The following is a 19,675-nucleotide window of genomic DNA, read 5'->3' on the forward strand; positions in this document are numbered from 1 at the left end:
ATTCTCTCTCTAGGTAAAAACAATCATTTCCCACTGTCTCCTGTACTGCTAACATATGCTCTATCCACAGTACTTTAACACTTTAGTGTACACATGTGTTTTCATATTTGTCTCTCACTGGTAGACACTAAGATCCTTGCAGGCAGGGAAAGCTTTGTATTCATATTCTCTGGCATGAAATACAGTGCTACTCCATGGTCAGGGCTTCCCAGGTCACTCAGTGGTAAATAATTCACCTGACAGTGCAGGAGACATGGGTTTGATCCCTGCAATAGGAAGATCCCCTGGAGGAAGAAATGGCAACCCACTCCAGTATTCCTACCTGGGAGATCCCATGGACAGAGGAGCCTGGTGAGCTATAGTCCATGGGGCTGCAAAAGAGTAGTACAGGACTTAGGGACTAAACAACAGCTACTCCATGCTCATGCTTAACAGCTGATGAATGATGTGAAGAGAGAGAGAGTGAAAGTGTTAGTTGCTCCATCGTGTCCATTTCTTTGCAACTCCATGGACTGTAGCCCACCAGGCTTCTCTACCCATGGAATTCTCCAGGCAAGAATTCTGGAGTGTGTTGCCATTCCCTTCTCCAGGGGATCTGCCTGACTCAGTGATTGAACCCAGGTCTCCTGCGTGGCAGACTGGTTCTTTACTGTCTGAGCCACTAGGGAAGCCCCAATTCTGGAGTGGGTTGCCATGTCCTCCCTCCAGGGGACCTTCCCAACCCAAGGATCAAACCCAGGTCTCCTGTATTGCAGGAGGATTCTTTACTTTCTGAGCCATCAAGGAAGCCCAAGAATATTGGAGTGAGTAGCCTATCCCTTCTTCAGGGGAACTTCCCGACCCAGGGATTGAACCAGGGTCTCCTGTATTGCAGGGGGATTCTCTACCAGCTGAGCTACCCAGGAAGCCCAGGAAGGGCATTTCAGGTAGAAATACCTGTAATCTGTACAGGTGTGCACTGCTTGCATGCTCAGTTGCATCTGACTCTTTGCAACCCCATGGACTATAGCCTGCCAGACTCTTTTGTCCATGGAATTTTCCAGGCAAGAATACTGGAATGGGTTGCCATTTCCTACTTCAAATTTGTACAGGCAGAAGGTGAGAAAGAAGCAGTGAGTACATCATTTGGCTAGAATATTGATTTGTATAAAGAAATAACACTGGAACAGTAGGTCACAACCAGTCGGGGCAGGGGAGTGCTTTTCAGTGCGGAAGCTAAGTTTAGCTGAAAATCTAATGAAGGCATTTGAACAGGCAATGGCAAAATCAGACCTGTGCTTCAGAATTCAGATGAGCACTTTTTTTTTTTTGAGCTGCCTGGGACCCATATGGTTTAAATCCATCATTTTAAAAATTAGAAAACTACAGTCAGGGTAGGTGATCTACCCAAGACCAAAGACTGTATCATTAGTTAAAAGCAGGCTGAACCTTACAGGAGTAAACTTCATTCAAGTCACATAGTATATGGCCCAACCAATAGGCAAACTGAAGTTTATCGAACCACAAAGTCCATAAACTAGACACGGGGAGATTAAGTATGTGGACCATATGTATATACCCTTTTCAAACAGTCCTAATTTCAGGTAATAAGTTCATTTCAATAAAGGTAATTTGTGTACTGTAAAACTAAAGGTTGATTTATGCTATTTTTTTTTTTTTTACTTTTATTGTAAGACAGAACATTTAAAAGAATTCTAGTTGGCTTTATTACATGAAGTCATTTTGATTAGGTCTTTTATTCAGTTAGCTTCTAGATCCAAGATCAATATGATGGTAGGCACAAACAGGAAGTGAATAGGAATAAAGCACTTCTTTATCCTTACAAAATCCATACGTGGAGCATTAAAAGTGTCTTAGTTACTACAACAAAATTGGAAAAGTTCCAGAAAAAGGTAAATTAATTAAAAAGGGCTCTTCAGCCTTAAGAGATAGCCTGTAAGTTTATAAAGTCAGAAGAGGTAAGTGGGGGATAGGGAAAACTTGTACTTGTTCATTATCTCAGAATACTAATTCTGAAAAATACTTCTTAAAGTCTAAAAGATAATGGATTTAGAGAAAATACAGGAACATACAATTTTACCTAGACAAAACATACCATTTTACCCACTGAAAAACCACGTTGAGGAGGTTGTTTTTTCAATTTAAAGTTACATTAAGAAAACAGAATTTCAGACTCAAAGTACTGATACAAGATGAAAATATCCACAGGTTCATGATAATGAATGATGACGGAACATTTTCAGAAATAGACAGGGTGAGATCTCATATACACTTCCTAGATTAATACTTTTGGTGTTTGTGTCCCAGGCAGGACACTAGATTGAGAAGGCTGCTCCTCTAAGGCCCTCCTTACAAATCCTTGCCCCAAGCCATGGTTTGGCACCACAGAGTCTTATAGAAAACAGGCATCTGACTACTGTTTGCTGACTGACTAACTGATGTTTAAAGAAGGTGGTTAATAACACAGCTTTGAAAGGCATGAAATCATGAGCAAACAGTAATGACAGCACTAATAATGACAAGAATCACAATAGTAATTGAGATTATTAATTAATATATGTAATAATAGTATTACATCATTATTGCTCTAAATGCATCTATTAACTTGGATATTTTCATTCACTCTGTTTTTCAAATAATGAAACCACAGCACATGGAGGTTAGTAATCTGCTCAAGGACAGAGAGGTAGGTAGTGGCAGAGCTAGGATTTGAACCCAGAAGCTTGTGCTATTAATCACTATGGTATTCGGGCGAGTCCTGAAACTGTCAGTGGATCCTCCAGATGTGATACTTTCAAGGATCCCATTTCATATGTAATTACTTTTGTTGAATATTTGGAAAACAAATTATAGATTTTAAAAAGCATTCACACTTATTTCAGAATAGAAAACTAATAACCCTATTTTAGTTTCTCTTCAACAAAATGTATATATTTACTTTAGATTTACCTCCAGCTTTCCTTGAGCATAACTCAGGAGCAGCAGATTGGCTCTATCCTTCTCAGAAGAAATGGGGGTCCAAGGCCAAGCATCATCACTGACCAGTGGCCACCAGCAAACAACTCTATCTTGAACACAATTGATAGCTAGATGACGCTGTGTTGTCCTATTTCCTGGGCCTGGGATTTCATAATAGGAAATCTAATGGTTTAAAAAAAAAAAAAAAGACAAGGATCATTTTTAAAAGGCAAAATCCTCAAAGTATTACAAAAATTAAAGCATCTGTAAATGTAGATAAATGCAAGTAAATATGCATGTTAAACATGTGCTTAAGGAGGTGTCAGAATTTACCAAATTCTTTTGACACATACATAAAAAAGACATATGTTCAAAATTCTCCCCATTTTTAGCAGAGGAAAGGAAAAGGAAAAATGTGAGTTGGGGAGGAATTGGCCACAGCAATCCCAATCAATACCAAAATGTACAGTCATGGTTGCTTGACAGCATCAACCCACACATAGGCTTTAAGACCAGCTATATTAACTGACAGGTTCAGTATTGCTGACCAACAGTGTCGGACTACTGTTTAAGACATAACATGTTAACAATGACTGACAACAACAAAAGGAAAAACAACTTGAGGCAAATATCGCTTTAAAGACATATATACAAAAATTCTGCATAAAGGGATAAGCCACAGCATCATGCGTAAAAGTTTATGCAGCTTCTGAGAATTATGCTTTTCTTTCTTAGGACGGATTTGTAGAATTTATTATTCAAACTATGTTATTTTGGAACATGGTTATTTGAAAACATAAGCACGGCACCATCTGGGTGACACATGCCAAGGAAATATAGATTGCACCGTATTTCTGCTTAAGGAATTAATGGAAGGTTGATAGCTTGGAAGCAAAAAAAAAAAAAAACCAAACTATCTTGCCATTGCTGGTCAGCAATAATCGAACCACTTTCTGGGGATTAAGCGCATGGCTAAGCCTACTGGACCAGACACTAGCAAAGGGCAGGGGGTCTTCTTATCAGAGAAATGCTTCTGGAGCCAGTCTCACTACATGACAGATTGCTTTCATATTCCTGTCTGCAAGGCAACAAAGGATGGCAGTAATGCGATAATGCCAGAGTGCAATGGGTGTTAAGAACCCGTTGCATTTATGTATTGTATTTAGTAAATAATCAGGCTCATCCAAATTGTGATCTCACCACTCAACCAAGGCCATTAAAATCAAGGTTAATGCTTTAATAATCCTCTGCTATTTTTTTTTAATATGGTCAAAAGGAACCCTTTTCTATTTGCATGGCCATAATATTATTGACCTCTTCATCCTCTGAATGCACATCAAAAGGAACTGAAATCAAAGTAATTACCAGTGTTGTTCTCTCATGGTAAACATTTAACTCCTTGCACTGTCCCTTCACTGTTAAATGAATTGGATTTTTAAAATGTAGACAGGAAAACTTGCTAAAGGTGAATAATTTCATGATATTTCCATTTTTCTCTGCCAAAACTGTTTCAGTCTGAAAGAACTAAATTATGATATAGCTGTAAAGAAGAGCAGGATTGTAATACTCTACACTATTTCCTTGTTTTAAAATCCAAATGGGCAATGACAGACAACACAAATTACTATACGCTCTAAAGTGCAAATTCTTACATTTAAGTTCTCAATATCACTATTTTAACCAGCTATCTTCTTATTTGAAGGAAATATCACAATGAAATTGCTAAGTCCTTAAAAATACACAAACATTATTTTGACACCCTACCTGGCACTTACACATGTTACTTAAGAACTTCTATATAAGAAAACAGAGTTAAAACAAGAGGCTGCCACTTTCAATCCTCACATAATGTAAATCATGTATGTTATCTGAAATTTAATGTTTGTTTCGAGTATTAATGGTTTACTATTCTATCACAATGGTCAAGAGGGCAAGTGAAATGAACAAGTTTCTTAAAATGTCCTTCCAATAGATAAATGGCAGTTTTTATCAAATATTAAATACCTATATTTAAAATATTGAACTAGAAAATGAAATCCATGGTTTCCAGAGGAAAGCAGGCTACTTCTTCTCTAATGTAAAGAAATGACATGGAGTGCTCATGTTTTTAATTTCTCATATCTAATGACAGAATGAACAAATACTTAACTCCCTACTCAAGGTGTAGGGCCCATATACTCAGTCTATTTTTCACATCTTTTCATTAGAAAAGATGACATCCTAACAGTTTCTCTCTGCTCTCATTAATGGGGAGCTACTATCCTTAAGCTGAGAAGACTGCCAAACTACCCACCACACTTAAGATGAAGAAAGTAGGCATACAAAATTTTATATAAATACATTAAAAACAGTTACTTTAATAGTTAATGCATTAAAATTAATGCATACTGGTGCATTTTAAAGACCAGTATTAGTAAATTAACAACATTTCAAGGGAAGCTAGCCATTCTGGAAAATAGTATTCCATTAGGAATGTTAAACCATTTTTTACTAGACAAAATATATGAGTACTACAGATTTTCAGTTTAAAAGAATCAATATTATACAAAGTGTTATAGAAGCTATACAAGGCTTGCAAACAAAACCAAATTATAGTTTATTACCATGATGAAAAAGTTAATGTATTTTATCCCATGTTAAAAATCTTTTTTATAAGAGTAGATTTTTCTGATAAATAAAATTAAATCCCCCACACCACTACTAACTCAGTCACAATAAGAAATAACCCAAAAGAACCCAAAAGGGCAAAAGGTTAGGTCAAATACTATTAGACTTTTAAAACACACACGCACACACACAGTTTCAGGCCACAAAGCTAGCTTTTAAGAATCTTTGCCCTTGTTATAGATACTCCTGGTACAGTCTAAGTGTGCATCTTTTTTAAGGAAGCTGTATATCAGTCTTGTTCCCAGTGAACAGTGAACTGTCTCAAATCCACGTCACAGAGGCTGGATCAATCTTGCAAACACAAGTCACTGCTGAAAAGAGGCCTTGAACTGAAACAGCCTGGAAAATGTATGAGATACTCATTCTAGCAGAGAGTATGCCTTCCAAGCAGTTAAAATGTAATGTGGCAAAACTTAAATTAAACACATCATTTAAAATAAAAATCCTGCCTTAACAGATGTAAAGTCCCTGATACAAGGAAACAAATTACCTGGAGTTACTGAAGGGAAAGAGACTAACACATGAAGGAGATTTCTTTTTGCATTTTTCTCCACAGTTATAGCTGATGTTGGGAGAAGGGGGATCTTCCCACTCCTTGTTTATTACACTTTTCTATTAACCTTTGAAAGTGTTGTCTTCTTTCTTGTGAAATGGAAGCGAGAGCAGCTACCCTTGCCTAGAATAGTGATACGGGGTCTTAGGGAAAAATGAGAATGGCATACATACTACTGCCAGCAAGAAAACCATTTTCAAATGTGTAACTTGCCTCTATTATCTTTCTGATGTCCGTAAGTATGATGTAAACTGCTCCAAGCATGCCACTGTTAGACCCCCATGATGAGAGTAAAAAAAGAAAACTTTGGATGGCCACTGTTTCTAGTTGATCAAGCTTAATCCTATACTATGAATAACTCTGGTTTTTTTGAAATCCATAATCATTTAAGAAAAAAGAGCATAACATCAACTCAAGCAATACTCTAGCATACCTTAATAATTAACAATATGACCATATACATTCAAATCTCTACCTTATAATCCAAGGCTGAGAGCTTTTCCAGTCTTTTGTTTATATCAGGAGAGCTCATCTTCTTGGAAAACTGAATAAAACATAGTTTGTTTTGTGCCAAAAATGATAAGATGATGAAGCCGTCTGTGAGAAGAGCTTAAAAAAAAAAAAGATTTGACAATACTATCAAGTACTAAGTTAGAATAAAATAATAACAAATTAATAGTTTCTTCTACTGAAATGTTACAAAAAGCTATTTTCAGAAGATAAATGAATATTAATTGAAATAACTGAAGTCTCCTAAATATCATTGTGGACATTTCCCAATGATAATAAAGATATTAGAAAGAAACAACAATAATCAATCTAATCATGCATGGATTTGATATTTTTCCTTTCCATGAGACCATTTCAATATACACTGATATTTGGGGACAACCTACAAGTGAGATGTATTTGGAATAAAGGTAGGAAAAGCATAAAACACTGTTTCATATCTGAACGTAAAGATAAAAACACTTATTTGTACTTAGCCTTTAATCCTGTATTTATATGATACAAACCATCTGAGAATAAATTGGATTTATTAGAGGATACAGATCAGTGTTCTCCACCAATTTTTTAAAAAAATTTTCATCAATGAACTTTCTGAAAGTATACTAGCTGAATGAACTAAAACATATTATACCCAATATATTATATAAAGTAATATGTGATAATGAAGATTAGCAAAAACATTTCTACAGCTATATTTCTAAAGCACACAGTTAATTAATTTGCATTAATTTGGGTTACATAAAGAGCCATTAATGTTATAAAAATTACTGATAAAAACATGTAGTAGGAATTTGAGAAATGTTTTACATTGTTCCCAGCAAAAAGAAGTTATTGAATGTTTTATATATTTTTTTTTACTTCCATATCCCTGGCTGTGCAAGCAGTAACCACAGTAGATCGACACAATTACAGGAGAATCTGGAGAACTGCCAAGAAATCACATTGTTATCATTTACTCATGAGAATGTATGTATTATTTGTGGTTTAAAGAAACAAGTGAAAAAAGATATCTCAGCAACATGAACACTTTTGGAGGTCTCCTTTTAATTCTAATGGAGGACCACCAAAATGACAAAATCATCACAGCCACTATTTTATTTGCAGAATCAATGAAGGGGTCAATTATTAGACATGTAAAAATGGAACCTCTTCCACAGGAACACTTCCTTAGCATCATGATCCTACAAGGAAGAAGAATGGCATACTCATAACCCTATCCCCAGCTTATCATTATCAGGAATACTACTACTGATAGCCACACTGCAGAGTGCTTTTCTCTAAGAAATTGTGTCTGCATTATTCAGAGATACTAGTGAGCACACACAGCAGAAGGGTTTCTATAATCTTACCTCTGTCCTTTCCACTAGACCACACTTTCCTTTGATTATTCAATTTAAGATATGGTAAATTTTCAATCTCTAATGATAATGCAATCTGTTTCTTTTAATTTATTTAATTGGAGGCTAACTACTTTACAATATTGTATTGGTTTTGCCATACATGCAATTTGTTTCTTAGACCTTTTTTTTCACCTTGAATTAAAGTGCAGTCTTAAAACTTTAGGAGTCAGCACACTATAGTGCAAAGAAAATGGGTTCAAATTTCAGCTCAGTCATTTTGGGGCTGTTCCTCAGTATCTCATTGGTGGGCATGTTCATCAGTATCTCAGCTTCAATTTCCTTATCTATAAAACAGAAATAACTATATCTTACAAGGAACAGTTGTTTTAATTAAATTATATAGGTAGGCTGGTACAGCGAAGAGCCTTTTAAGGATTAATAAATGTCAGTATGCTACCTTTTCAATAATTGGCTTAAAGTCTTTATGTGCTTTGTAGCAATTATATACTAACTGTGATATCACTTTACAGGATTCAGATTTATCTGGTATTTTTGGCATTGATTTTTTATTTTTAGAAATACTGCTCAAACTCTCTCAGAAGTTAGTATTCATAGACTTTGGTAACAAAGAATATCCTAAGAGCCAAAGAACAGATTTTGTTTTTGTTTTTGTACTAGGTGGCTGTGCTGACAAATTGGGGTTATTTATTCAAAATTCATGTGAAAGTGAAAAATATTTGAAATGTCAACACACCAAACAAAACACCCACCTCTTTCGAAAATATGTTCACTTTTTTAAGGAAACAGTAAAAAATACTCAAGAATACTAACAATTGACAAAAACTTTGACATTAAATATTAGTTAAAACTTGTATTGGTCCCAGGGGTTGTAACTATGCTATTACAAGCAATTACTTGTGTTTTCAAGTCCCTAGTGGTAATAATTAGTCTACCTGTTGACACACTATTTCTCCTGCCCACTGTTAATGCAGGCAATTGATTTGCACATGGGGGTAATTACCATCACTGATGGTGTCTGAGATGAGCTTCCCCACCAGGCTTCTGTCAATCACCACCTTCTCCAGCTGCGGCCCAGAAAGGCTTAGGGACACCAGCACACCTGAACCAAAGAGGAGCTAAAAACAGGTAAAGAGAGAGAGGGGGAGGCAGATATACCAAGAATCAGAATCTTTTAAAAATTTCTCCCCAAATGTACAACTTATACAGATACGTACATGTATATCTATACCGTGGAATTATAAAGAGTTCTTTGAAAAACAATCACTGACATTATGAGTAAAAAAATACAGGTGGTTAAATGGTGGAACACAGTAAGTGCACTGATCAGTGCTATATGAAGAAACCGAATTTAGTCCATGTTTATTAGAAGTGTAACCTTTCAATTACTTGGAAAATAACCATGTTTATGAAAAAACTTCCTTGTGCTGCATTCAGAGATGTGATGTGTCTTACTGAAATGTTTTCAAAGATTACTATTTATATTAGTAATTAAAAGAAGATTTCTTAACATTTGAATAGGGATTGCTACATAGTAAACAGCAATCATCATTACAATGTTAACACCAAGTATTATGATGTATCTGGAATTTAAACTCCTTGAAATAAAGATCATGTCTAAAATATTAAAATACATGTAAATCCAAGGCAATTAAAGCACAATGTTAAACGTTAAAATTCATAAATAAGTACCACACACCAGAAATAACTTCTCAAGGAGAGATAAACACAGTAAAGTACACAGGCTTTATTAATATTACTGTTCACCCAACCACCCAACAAAAGATGTCTGGATATCACCATTATGGTTTTATACTGCTCCTTTTCATTTGTGGCAGTATAATTCATTCATCTCCAAATGTTTAAAACTTCTGAAAGGACTATGCATATGTGTATGCTTGTTATCTATGAGATTATGAAATATCAACATTGGAAGAAATTGTTTCACCTTCAAGGCAACAGACTCAAAGCAGATGAATCATGTAATAGCATATGGTATAAGAAAAAAAAACCAATTGTCAGTAAACTAATCACAAACATGCTAGCCAAATCCAAAGACAACTATGATTTTAAACAAAACAGGGGAATTCCCCACCTACCTAGGCATCATGTCCCAGCTAGAGAGCATGATTCTGTGACAAGACATACTGGGACATGTGTGAACAATGAGCAGCATGAGGGACCAGGTGATTATTATATTTAAAAAAGACAACTATTCCCTACTGTCTAACAGATTCCAGGCATATGAACCAGAAAAGAAACTGAAGGGCCCCATGTGATTAAGTTCAGTTCAGTTCAGTCGCTCAGTCGTGTCCAACTCTTTGTGACCCCATGAATCACAGCACGCCAGGCCTCCCTGTCCATCACCAACTCCCAGAGTTCACTCAAACTCATCATGTGATTAAAGGAACTGTCAGTTTCACGTTAATTTACCCCAAAGGGGCCAGAAGGCAGGGGAAAGGAGAACTTAACTGTATTGGTATGGGAGACTAATAAGAGAAGGTGAAGGCACGTTTGTTCCAAGAATTTCAAACTACTTCATAAATTAATTAATCTCTACTGAATTATGAATTACATCCAGCCACGCCATATACTTGATGACTAACACTGATATTTTCCTTTTAGGGATTACCCCCATAACAATATAACATGTGGTCTTTACCCCTACATTCTCCCTTCTCAAGCAGGCAATTTTAGGGTCATCTTTCATATCTAGTTCTCCCCCTTATAATAGTTTTTCCTCCTCTCATTTATTCAGTCTCTTCCTCATTTATTCAGAAAAGTGAAGCTGTTCAGTCATGTCCGACTCTTTGAGACTCCATGGACTGTAGCCTACCGGGCTCCTCCATCCATGGGGTTTTCCAGGCAAGAATACTGGAGTGGGTTGCCATTTATTCAGAGCACCTCTAAAATTTGTCCTTTTCTATTTATTTTTATCTACTACAATTTTACACCCATACTCTTAAGCAACTCTTTTCTTCATTATCTACTATTAGTTCCTAATGGATACTAGCTAGGCCACTTTTATCTTTATATCTTAAAGATATATCTCTTTATATCTTTAAGCTATATCTTAAAGATATATCTCTTTATATTTTTAAGCTATATCTTAAAGATATATCTCTTTATATCTTTCTATCTTATCTAGTGCCTAGAACAATGTCAGACACATAGGAGGTGCTAACTAAATGCTTAGAGAAAGAATTATAATTAATTCATGATAAGATTAAATAATTTCCAGTTATTAATAATAACTTATTCCTTAAGTTATTAAGGAAATCTGGTCTCATTTTCCACTCCCACATGACATGGAAGTTCCTTCTTTAGCATCTCTGCAGGCATCCTTCAAGGATCCAGCCATGCTTGAATACTGCCAGTAACTAGAAGCTGCTTTAAACAGATAACTAATGAAGAAGTAAAAAGGTCTCCTTCAGGAGACAACATTTGAGTACAGATCCAAATGAAGTGAAAGAACAAGTCATATGATTACTTGAAGATAGGGAATTTGAGGCTTAGAATGGTAAATGCAAAAACTCGTGAGGTCAGAATGTGCCTGGGAAAACTGACAAAAGGTAGGCCAGTGTGCCTTGAAGGGTGAGGAGTGAGTGAGAGGGATGTCAGAGGATGGAGTCAGCAAGGTAGTCAGGGGACCTTGTTGAGGAAAAGCCATAGGGTTTTAAGCAGCAGTGAATTATAATTTATATTTTAAGGAAGGATCAGGGCAAAAGTAGAAGCAGGGAGACCATTAGGAGGCTACTGCAGTGGCCTGGGTGAGAGATGATGATGGCTTGAACTCAATGGCAATGCTAGAGGAAATAGTACATGGATATATTTGAGACGTATTTTAAAGGGGAGCAAGTGGGGCTTGCTGAAGAATTGGATGTAGAAGACAAGAGAAAAACTCAAAGGTTTTTGGGCTGAGCAACTTGGTTTACTGAGATGGGGAACACTTGAGGAGAGGTAAATTTAGATTGGGAGAATCAAAAGTTTGGTGTGGACATGTTAAGTTTAAGGTGTCTATGGACATATAAGTAGAGATATCAAATAGTCTGAAGTCTAGGGTGAAGTGGGGGCTGGAGATTATATTTGGGAGTCATCAACAATGTATGGTAGTGTTTAAAGTCTTGGAACAGAATAGTGAAAGTCGCTCAGTCGTGTCCAACTCTTTGCAACCCCATGGACTATACAGTCCATAGAATTCTCCAGGCCAGAATACTGGAGTGGGTAGCCTTTCCCTTCTCCAGGGGATCTTCCCAACCCAGGGATCAAACCGAGGCGTCCCACATTGCAGCTGGATTCTTTACCAGCTGAGCCTCAAGAGAAGCCCAAGAATACTGGACCGGGTAGCCTACCCCTTCTCCAGTGGATCTTCCCAACCCAGGAATCGAACCGGGGTCTCCTGCATTGCAGGCGGATCCTTTACCAGCTGAGCTAAAAAGAGTGAAGAGGTCATAAGGGTGGAGACCTAACCTAATTAACCTGGTGTCCTTACAAAGAAGACGACACACCAGCGGGCTCTCTTTCCATGTGCACACATAAGGAAAAGGCCAAATGGCAACGAAGAAGACAGTTGTTTATGAATCAGGAAGAGAGGTCTCACCAGAGCCCAGCCCTCACAGCAACCTGGTCTTGGACTTCATACTTCTAGAACTGTGAGAAAATAAATTTGTTGTTTAAGAAAAAAAAAAAAAAAAAAGGAGAAAGAGGCCTAACAACTGAGCTCTGGGACATCTCAATCTTTAGATGTGTTATAAGATCAGGTTAGCCCTCTTATTGACACCTAGTTGGGGTACTTATTAGGATTAAGGTATGTCTATCATTTCTGATTTCCAAATGTCATGTGTTCTAGAAGTAGCCCTAACACCAGATTTTGGAATAAGAGGGTATAAGCAAATTAATAAGTTAATTAATACATTTTTATAAAAACAATCTATAGGGAAGCATAAGTTTCCAAGTACTGGTGCCAAAGATATTTCTGGATATGGTAATGGCGATAACCAGAATTAGGGGGAAAAAATAGTATGAGTCTCAGGAAAAGAATATGCTAGCCCAGACAGGAAAGTATCTCTCCCTGTTTCCCCAAAAAGTTAGTTCTTAAGCCCTCCAAAATGGAAAAAGCCTATTTTAAGATTTGGCAGGACAAGAAGGAAAAAGGGCACCAAGATATCCAATTTCAAGGAATCAGAGAATCCAGCAGTCCAAAAAATTAAAAAAGAGCAGACAAAGAAGCAAAGGGAGATACCTCTGGAGCAGATCTGAGCTTGAGAAGAGATCCACAGAATGAATAAATAAGAGGGCCTATGGGATTTCCCAAAACTCTGCCAATTTTTTTTTATATATTTTATTTTTTAACTTTACAATATTGTATTGGTTTTGCCATATATCAACATGAATCCGCCACAGGTATACACATGTTCCCCATCCTGAACCCTCCTCCCTCCTCCCTCCCCATACCATCCCTCTGGGTTGTCCCAGTGCGCCAGCCCCAAGCATCCAGTATTGTGCATCAAACCTGGACTGGCAACTCTGCCAATTTTAATGTAATTCCCTGTGTAGAAGATGACTAAGGCAAAATAGGAACTGAAACTTTCATTTCCCCTGATACCCTTCCAGACAGAAGTACCTTCCTTGCTAGTTATGCTCTGACCATTATTTCTTTCTATTGTCTACATAACTTTTTCCTTCTCATGTTTTTAAAATAAGCTCATACCAGAGAGGTCTGTCTTTTTTTAAGAAACTAGGAAATGATCCCCATGATCTTCAGATGATTCCTCAAATTGGTTTCTCTTAACCTTATTTTGAATACTTAATTAGAAGTGAAATGGCACTGGGAGAAGAAAGAAATTTTTACCAGCTGACATCATTAAGCAAAACAAAAACATAAGCAGAAACAAGAATCCAAGTTTCATTCACTCAGTGGATCAAAAATATGTGAGTGCCTCCTATATATGCCAAGTATATAGACAGGGATATGATGATGAATGATCTAGGCAAGTATTGGTAAAATGTGTGTAGAATATAGCAGAAGATTTCATCTCAGAGGAAGTGGAGGTTTTGGTTAAGATAGATGACTGCTTCCTAGAAGAGGTAGTTTAGTAGCCATAAAGAGAAGTACATCATACATCATGTATTGACCAATGCATCATAGTCTCTGAAGAAGAACCGGTGCAGTAAGTAACTGTGAATGAGCTCTTTTATAATAGTGATCACAAACAATTCAACTGACTTCAGTATTCTCACTGGCTACAGAAACTCTTCCCAAATCCATGTGATGATTGTCATATCTGAGAGAAGTGAAAAGTAAAGAAAGGCATACAGAATCAGTACTAAAAATCAACCCTGGGTTATAGGTTTAATCCACCCTTTGAGAGTGAAGTCACGGACAGGTAGCCAAGACTGATCCCATGAAATCATCAGGTGACATGTGGGAGACAACAGGTGCTAAACACTACAATCCCGAGAGGTAACAAATTAGTATGACCATTGGAGTAAATTCTAGGGTTGAAGCAAATACTTATTAAAGTATTATAAACCACTCCTCAGGAGGCCCAGTGAGTTTGTATCAGGATGGTACCTGACACCTCCCTCAACCTTGACCCCCTATCCAATCCATGGGATAACTTCTGGAGAAATTCAGAACTATAGACAGGCAAACCATTTTACATTAAGGAAATCTATAATGAAGGGTAGAGTCACTGATCATTTTAACAGATAACCTGCTGGAAGAGAGATAACATGTTTTCTGTAATTTATTCCTTCATTCAGCAAACATTTATTGCGTAGAGAGAAATCATGCCTGACTAATCCATTAAAGTAGAGAGACATAAGTGAATGCAGTTAAGACAAGGATAAGAAAAAAATTTTAATTGACTCACTATAGGGAACTGACTAAAGCACAAGAAACAAAAGGACAAGAAACATGTATTCTTCTGGATAGAGAGGTGCTAACAATGGGGCTTCCCAAAGATTTGTGTGATGTTATGCAATATAGGGAACAGATACATTCCTGGAAATTTGCCTGCTAAATCTATTGCAAATTACAAAATCTCATTTTTGTCACTTATTCTCATAAAATGAGCGATGCTACACTTTAATCCCTAACATAATTTTAAATCCAACTCTTACATATATACATATACACACATACATAAAATAATTACATACAATAAAAGTGAGAAAATATTTATAATATTTTATGAAATTCACAAAAGAACATGGTTCAAAGGTAAATCTTGTATTTGCCCATAGTTTTAAAGATCTCAAGGATAAAAGCAGTGGTAAGAAGTGAGTAGGACAGCACATTACTTTTGTACAAAATTTTACAGTTTACAGAGGACTTTAATACACACTCTCTAATTCATATAAAATGTCAGTACAACTCTGGTACATTGTAAATATGCAAATTAAAAAACAGTAATAACAACATTAATCCTCATACTAATTCACAATCAGGAGGGTAAAGCAACTAACCAAAGTGAAAGTGTTAATCACTCAGTCATGTCCAGTTCTTTGCAGCCCATGGACTATAGCCCACCAGGCTCCTCTATCCATGGAATTCTCCAAGCAAGAATACTGGAGTTGGTATCCATTTCCTCCTCCAGGGGATCTTCCCTACCATAGATCAAACCTGGGTCTCCTGCACTGCAAGCAGATTCTTTACCATCTGAGCCACCTAATCAAAGGTCTCATCATTTGTGGAGAAATAAAGATCAACACATAGGACAAATCCTGTGTTCTTTCCCCCACTGCTTAGGAACTAATATTCTTTTACTTTCAGTCAGGTGATTTCCATGTAGTACCTACCTGGTTTTCTTCTCTTTAGCTCCTTCTTCAGTCTAAACCCGCTTTCCTCTAAACTAGTGGTTCTCGAGTGGAGGTGATTTTGATCCCAAGGGGACATTTGATCCCGAGGGGACATTTTGATCTGGAGACACTGTGGTTGTCACACCTCTATGTGTTAGCCACATCCATGGACGCTCACCTGAACAAAGTGCTTGTAAATGAATTTCTATGGAGGCAAAGGTGTTTTCCTTGTCTTCCAACAGATGATTTGGGAGATCCTCAAAGTCTAATCAACACTTTTCTCACAGAAAGAAAAGGTAATGAATGAGGACCAGGTCAGAGATCTTAAATGAAATAGTGGGCAGTGCATAGTTCAGATCAGAGCCTGGAGGAAACCTTACCAAATATCTGTAACCCCATTCAGGGCTATGACTCTGATGACTAATGCGAGCTGTCAGGAAAGAAAAAGCCCAAGGGCAAGTCAGAGCTCTAGCCATAGCCTGATAGAAATATCCTGTAAGAACACCTCGGCTCACCAATCAGCCTTATTTATAATTTAGTCTCTTGAGTAATTCATCCATCAGGTGGGAATGCCCCAAGCAAATGAGCAAAGTCTATGATGCCAGATATATTTCATATTGTAAGTAAATAAATTACCATGCCAGTTGATACATCAGTCCCTTTTTAGTTTGGTTATTGTGAATGTTGTTACTACAAGAAAATAAATGGAGATAACATAAAAGATAGACAGGTTTAATTAATCAGAAATTTTTTGCCCTAGCCTGTGATATAGTGAAGTAGGGTGAAATTTTTTAAAAGTTGCAGACCTACATGAATAGCACCATTCCATTTTATTAGAAAAAAATTGGTGTGGTATATGCATACACATGCATACAAATGCATATAGAAATTGTGTAAACACAAGAAAACGCAAGAAAGAATTTGACCAAAATGTCTCAGTAAGTCCCCCGAAGAGGTGAAATTGGGAGTTGAAGGCATAAACTTTAACTTCTAGACAAAAAAGTTGTTTTTAAATTTGAATTGTGAGTAATTTTTTAACTTTTTAATATGTTGTTATTTTTCTAAAAAACGTTTCAAAAACAAAGAAGCAGATCTTCAAGTATTCTGGTCACAAATAGTTTAGAGTTTTATGTTTTTATGTCATAAAATGTGTTTCTGAGAAGCCTGGTAGGCTGCAGTCCATGGGGTCGCTAAGAGTCGGACACAACTGAGCGACTTCACTTTTACTTTTCACTTTCATGCATTAGAGAAGGAAATGGCAACCCACTCCAGTGTTCTTGCCTGGAGAATCCCAGGGATGGGGGAGCCTGGTGGGCTGCCGTCTATGGGGTTGCACAGAGTCGGACACGACTGAAGCGACTTAGCAGCAGCAGCAGCAGCAGCAACAGCTAAAAGGATCAAGTAGGAAACTGAACTAAGACCCTCTCCTCTGCATTTTCATTTATTAAAAAATAAAACACTTTTTTATTATAGTCTTATTAGATTGCTCACCCATGTCTAATTTCTTTATTCACTAAAAAGATTATAAGTAACAATTGGAAAGTATGGTATATTCAAACTATGGATTACTCTGCACCTACTAAAAATAAGAAGGGGAGATGTAGATCATTAATAGGTATGTTATATGTTGTTCTGTGAAGTTACAGAAAAATATTTACAGAAAATAATATATATAATAAATAAAATATATTTATGTACTACTTATATATATGAGCGTTTGTAAATGATGGAGGAAGGACATAAACAACTGTTGACTGTGCTTACCATGGTGAGGGTAGTCCTCTGAATCTTTATCTGCTTGTATTGCATGCCATTTAACAATGTTAAGGAATCTCATCTTATTATTTTAAAATTAAACCCTTAAAAGTGGGAATAAAGATCACCACTAAATTCTTGTAAAATTCCTTTGGTTTGAGAATACTATTTTTAATTTTCACCTTTACCCAGCAGATTTCAAATTCACAGGTAAATTGTGCCAATACTCCTTCAATTTCTCTCAGATCTACCATTTTTAATATAACTCCTTGTCCACCCTCTTTTTGCCAGGACAACACTCAACAGATGCCCTTGACACCTTCCACTTCTCCTTCCCCACAGTATATACTAATACAGTATAAGTGTAAAAGAGTATTTCCCAAAGCTTCCTCCACAAAATAGTGATCTTTGAAGATATTCCAAAGTAAGCTTGGAAACATTATATATGACAGTCTCTTCTTGGGACTGATAATAGTACTTAGTAAGTAAATTTAAACACACACATACACACACACACTCACACTTAATGTACAATAGGATATTATGGTAGCTTTAAGGATAGCAAGATTTTTTTAGGATTAGTATTGTTAAATTGTTACTACAATGGAACTTGCATTCAAATTGATGAGGCAGATAGTAATTAGATGGTCACACAGTAAGTGTAAAAGTGCAGTGAGTATCAGGGAGTCTGTGGTATAACAGCACATAATAGGGAATAGAGCTCATCAGGGAAGGCTTCCTGAGAACGTGGTAACTCAGTGTCAGAGACCTAAGGATAAGAATGTGTTACCTCCATGAAAGGAGGAGCAAAGGGCATTCAAGGGAGAGCTAAGAACAGTTTGTGCAAGGGCCTCAAAGCAATAGAAAGCCTACAGAGCATAAGCAACGGACAGAAGCCTGGTACGGCTGTGGCACTGAAATAGAAAAGAATTTGGTAATAGATGCAATTAAAAAGATAGGTAGGTTGGGACCAGTTCAGTTTAGCCTTTAAGAACAGTGTCATGCTATAATTTTTTAAACTGAATTTACTGATTTAATTTTTGGAAGAGGTAACACATCCTTGTAGTTCCAAAAGAAAATGACAACAAATTATACAGAGGTATACAATTTCCCACCTTTGTATCCCTCCTACCTCTTCTCCCCTACCCTGCCCTAGTTCACCAGTTTCCAGTTTCTATCTATTCTCCAGAGTTACAGAAGGGTTTGAAGCTGGGAAGTAACAGATTTGCTTTTAAAAAATCATTTTGGCTACAGGGTGGAGGACAGACTGGTGGGAGCAGGTAGAACAGTGAAGATGAAGACATGCCGAAGTAGTCAAGAGGGAGAGGGAGAGAGGTGGGTAGAGTTATGAGGGAAAGGATAGAGACCCTCTTGTGGAGGAGAGTGACTTAGGAGATAAAACCCACTAGAATCAGAGATTAGTTGAATATGTGGCAAGGGGAGGAAGGAGAGATGGGTAAAGAAGAAGTTAATTTCAAGGACAAACAGGTGGCTTCCAGGTTTCTATAAATAAATGGAAGACAGGCTGTTTACTGAGATTGAAGTGGTAGAAGAGGAACAGGAAGAGGGCTCTGAATTTCATTTTAGAGATACTGTGTTGGAAACATCTTTGAGGCACCAAAGGAGAGATATCAAGTAGGTAACTGGATTAATGACTGTGGAGCACAGGGGCAAGGCCTGAGCTCTAGAGAGAAGAGGCACTGAAGCTATAAATATAAGTTGGATATGCCAGGAGTTCAGAGTAAAGAGGAGAGGACATTCAAGGGCAGGAGAAAGAAGCACAGGCCTGAAAAGAACACAGAGAAGAATGCTGGAGAGGTAGGAAGAATATTAGAAAAGCGCATGGAGAATTAATACAAAAAAGTATTTCAGGAAAACTGGTGTGGCAGGTAGTATTGAATCCCCTTGTGTATTTAAGATTATGCCTTAAAAAAAAAAAGTCACTAAATTGGATTTAGTGATAACAGAGGGTTTTTTGTAACCTCAGTGTAAAAGGTTTTCAGTGTAATCAGGAGAAAAGTATGGCTGAAGTTGGTTAAATGCTGAGTGAGCAATAGAGAAATGGAGACTT

General features: G+C 36.9%; 1 protein-coding gene across 4 annotated transcripts in view; it reads right to left on the reverse strand.

Annotated features, from left to right (window-relative positions):
* The window catches only part of WDPCP (WD repeat containing planar cell polarity effector), a 293,475-nt gene that overhangs the window by 144,684 nt on the left and 129,116 nt on the right, over nt 1-19,675 (reverse strand). For all 4 annotated transcript variants that reach the window (XM_027555613.1, XM_027555617.1, XM_027555616.1 and 1 more), the window contains exons 7-9: nt 9,050-9,164; nt 6,654-6,787; nt 2,950-3,141 (exon numbers count right to left, since the gene is read on the reverse strand). In XM_027555613.1, the coding sequence (XP_027411414.1) occupies nt 2,950-3,141; nt 6,654-6,787; nt 9,050-9,164 (441 nt within the window). The remainder of the gene's footprint in view (nt 1-2,949; nt 3,142-6,653; nt 6,788-9,049; nt 9,165-19,675) is intronic.

The sequence above is a fragment of the Bos indicus x Bos taurus genome, chromosome 11 (genome assembly GCF_003369695.1).
Source record: "Bos indicus x Bos taurus breed Angus x Brahman F1 hybrid chromosome 11, Bos_hybrid_MaternalHap_v2.0, whole genome shotgun sequence".
NCBI classification, from domain to species: Eukaryota; Metazoa; Chordata; class Mammalia; order Artiodactyla; family Bovidae; genus Bos; species Bos indicus x Bos taurus.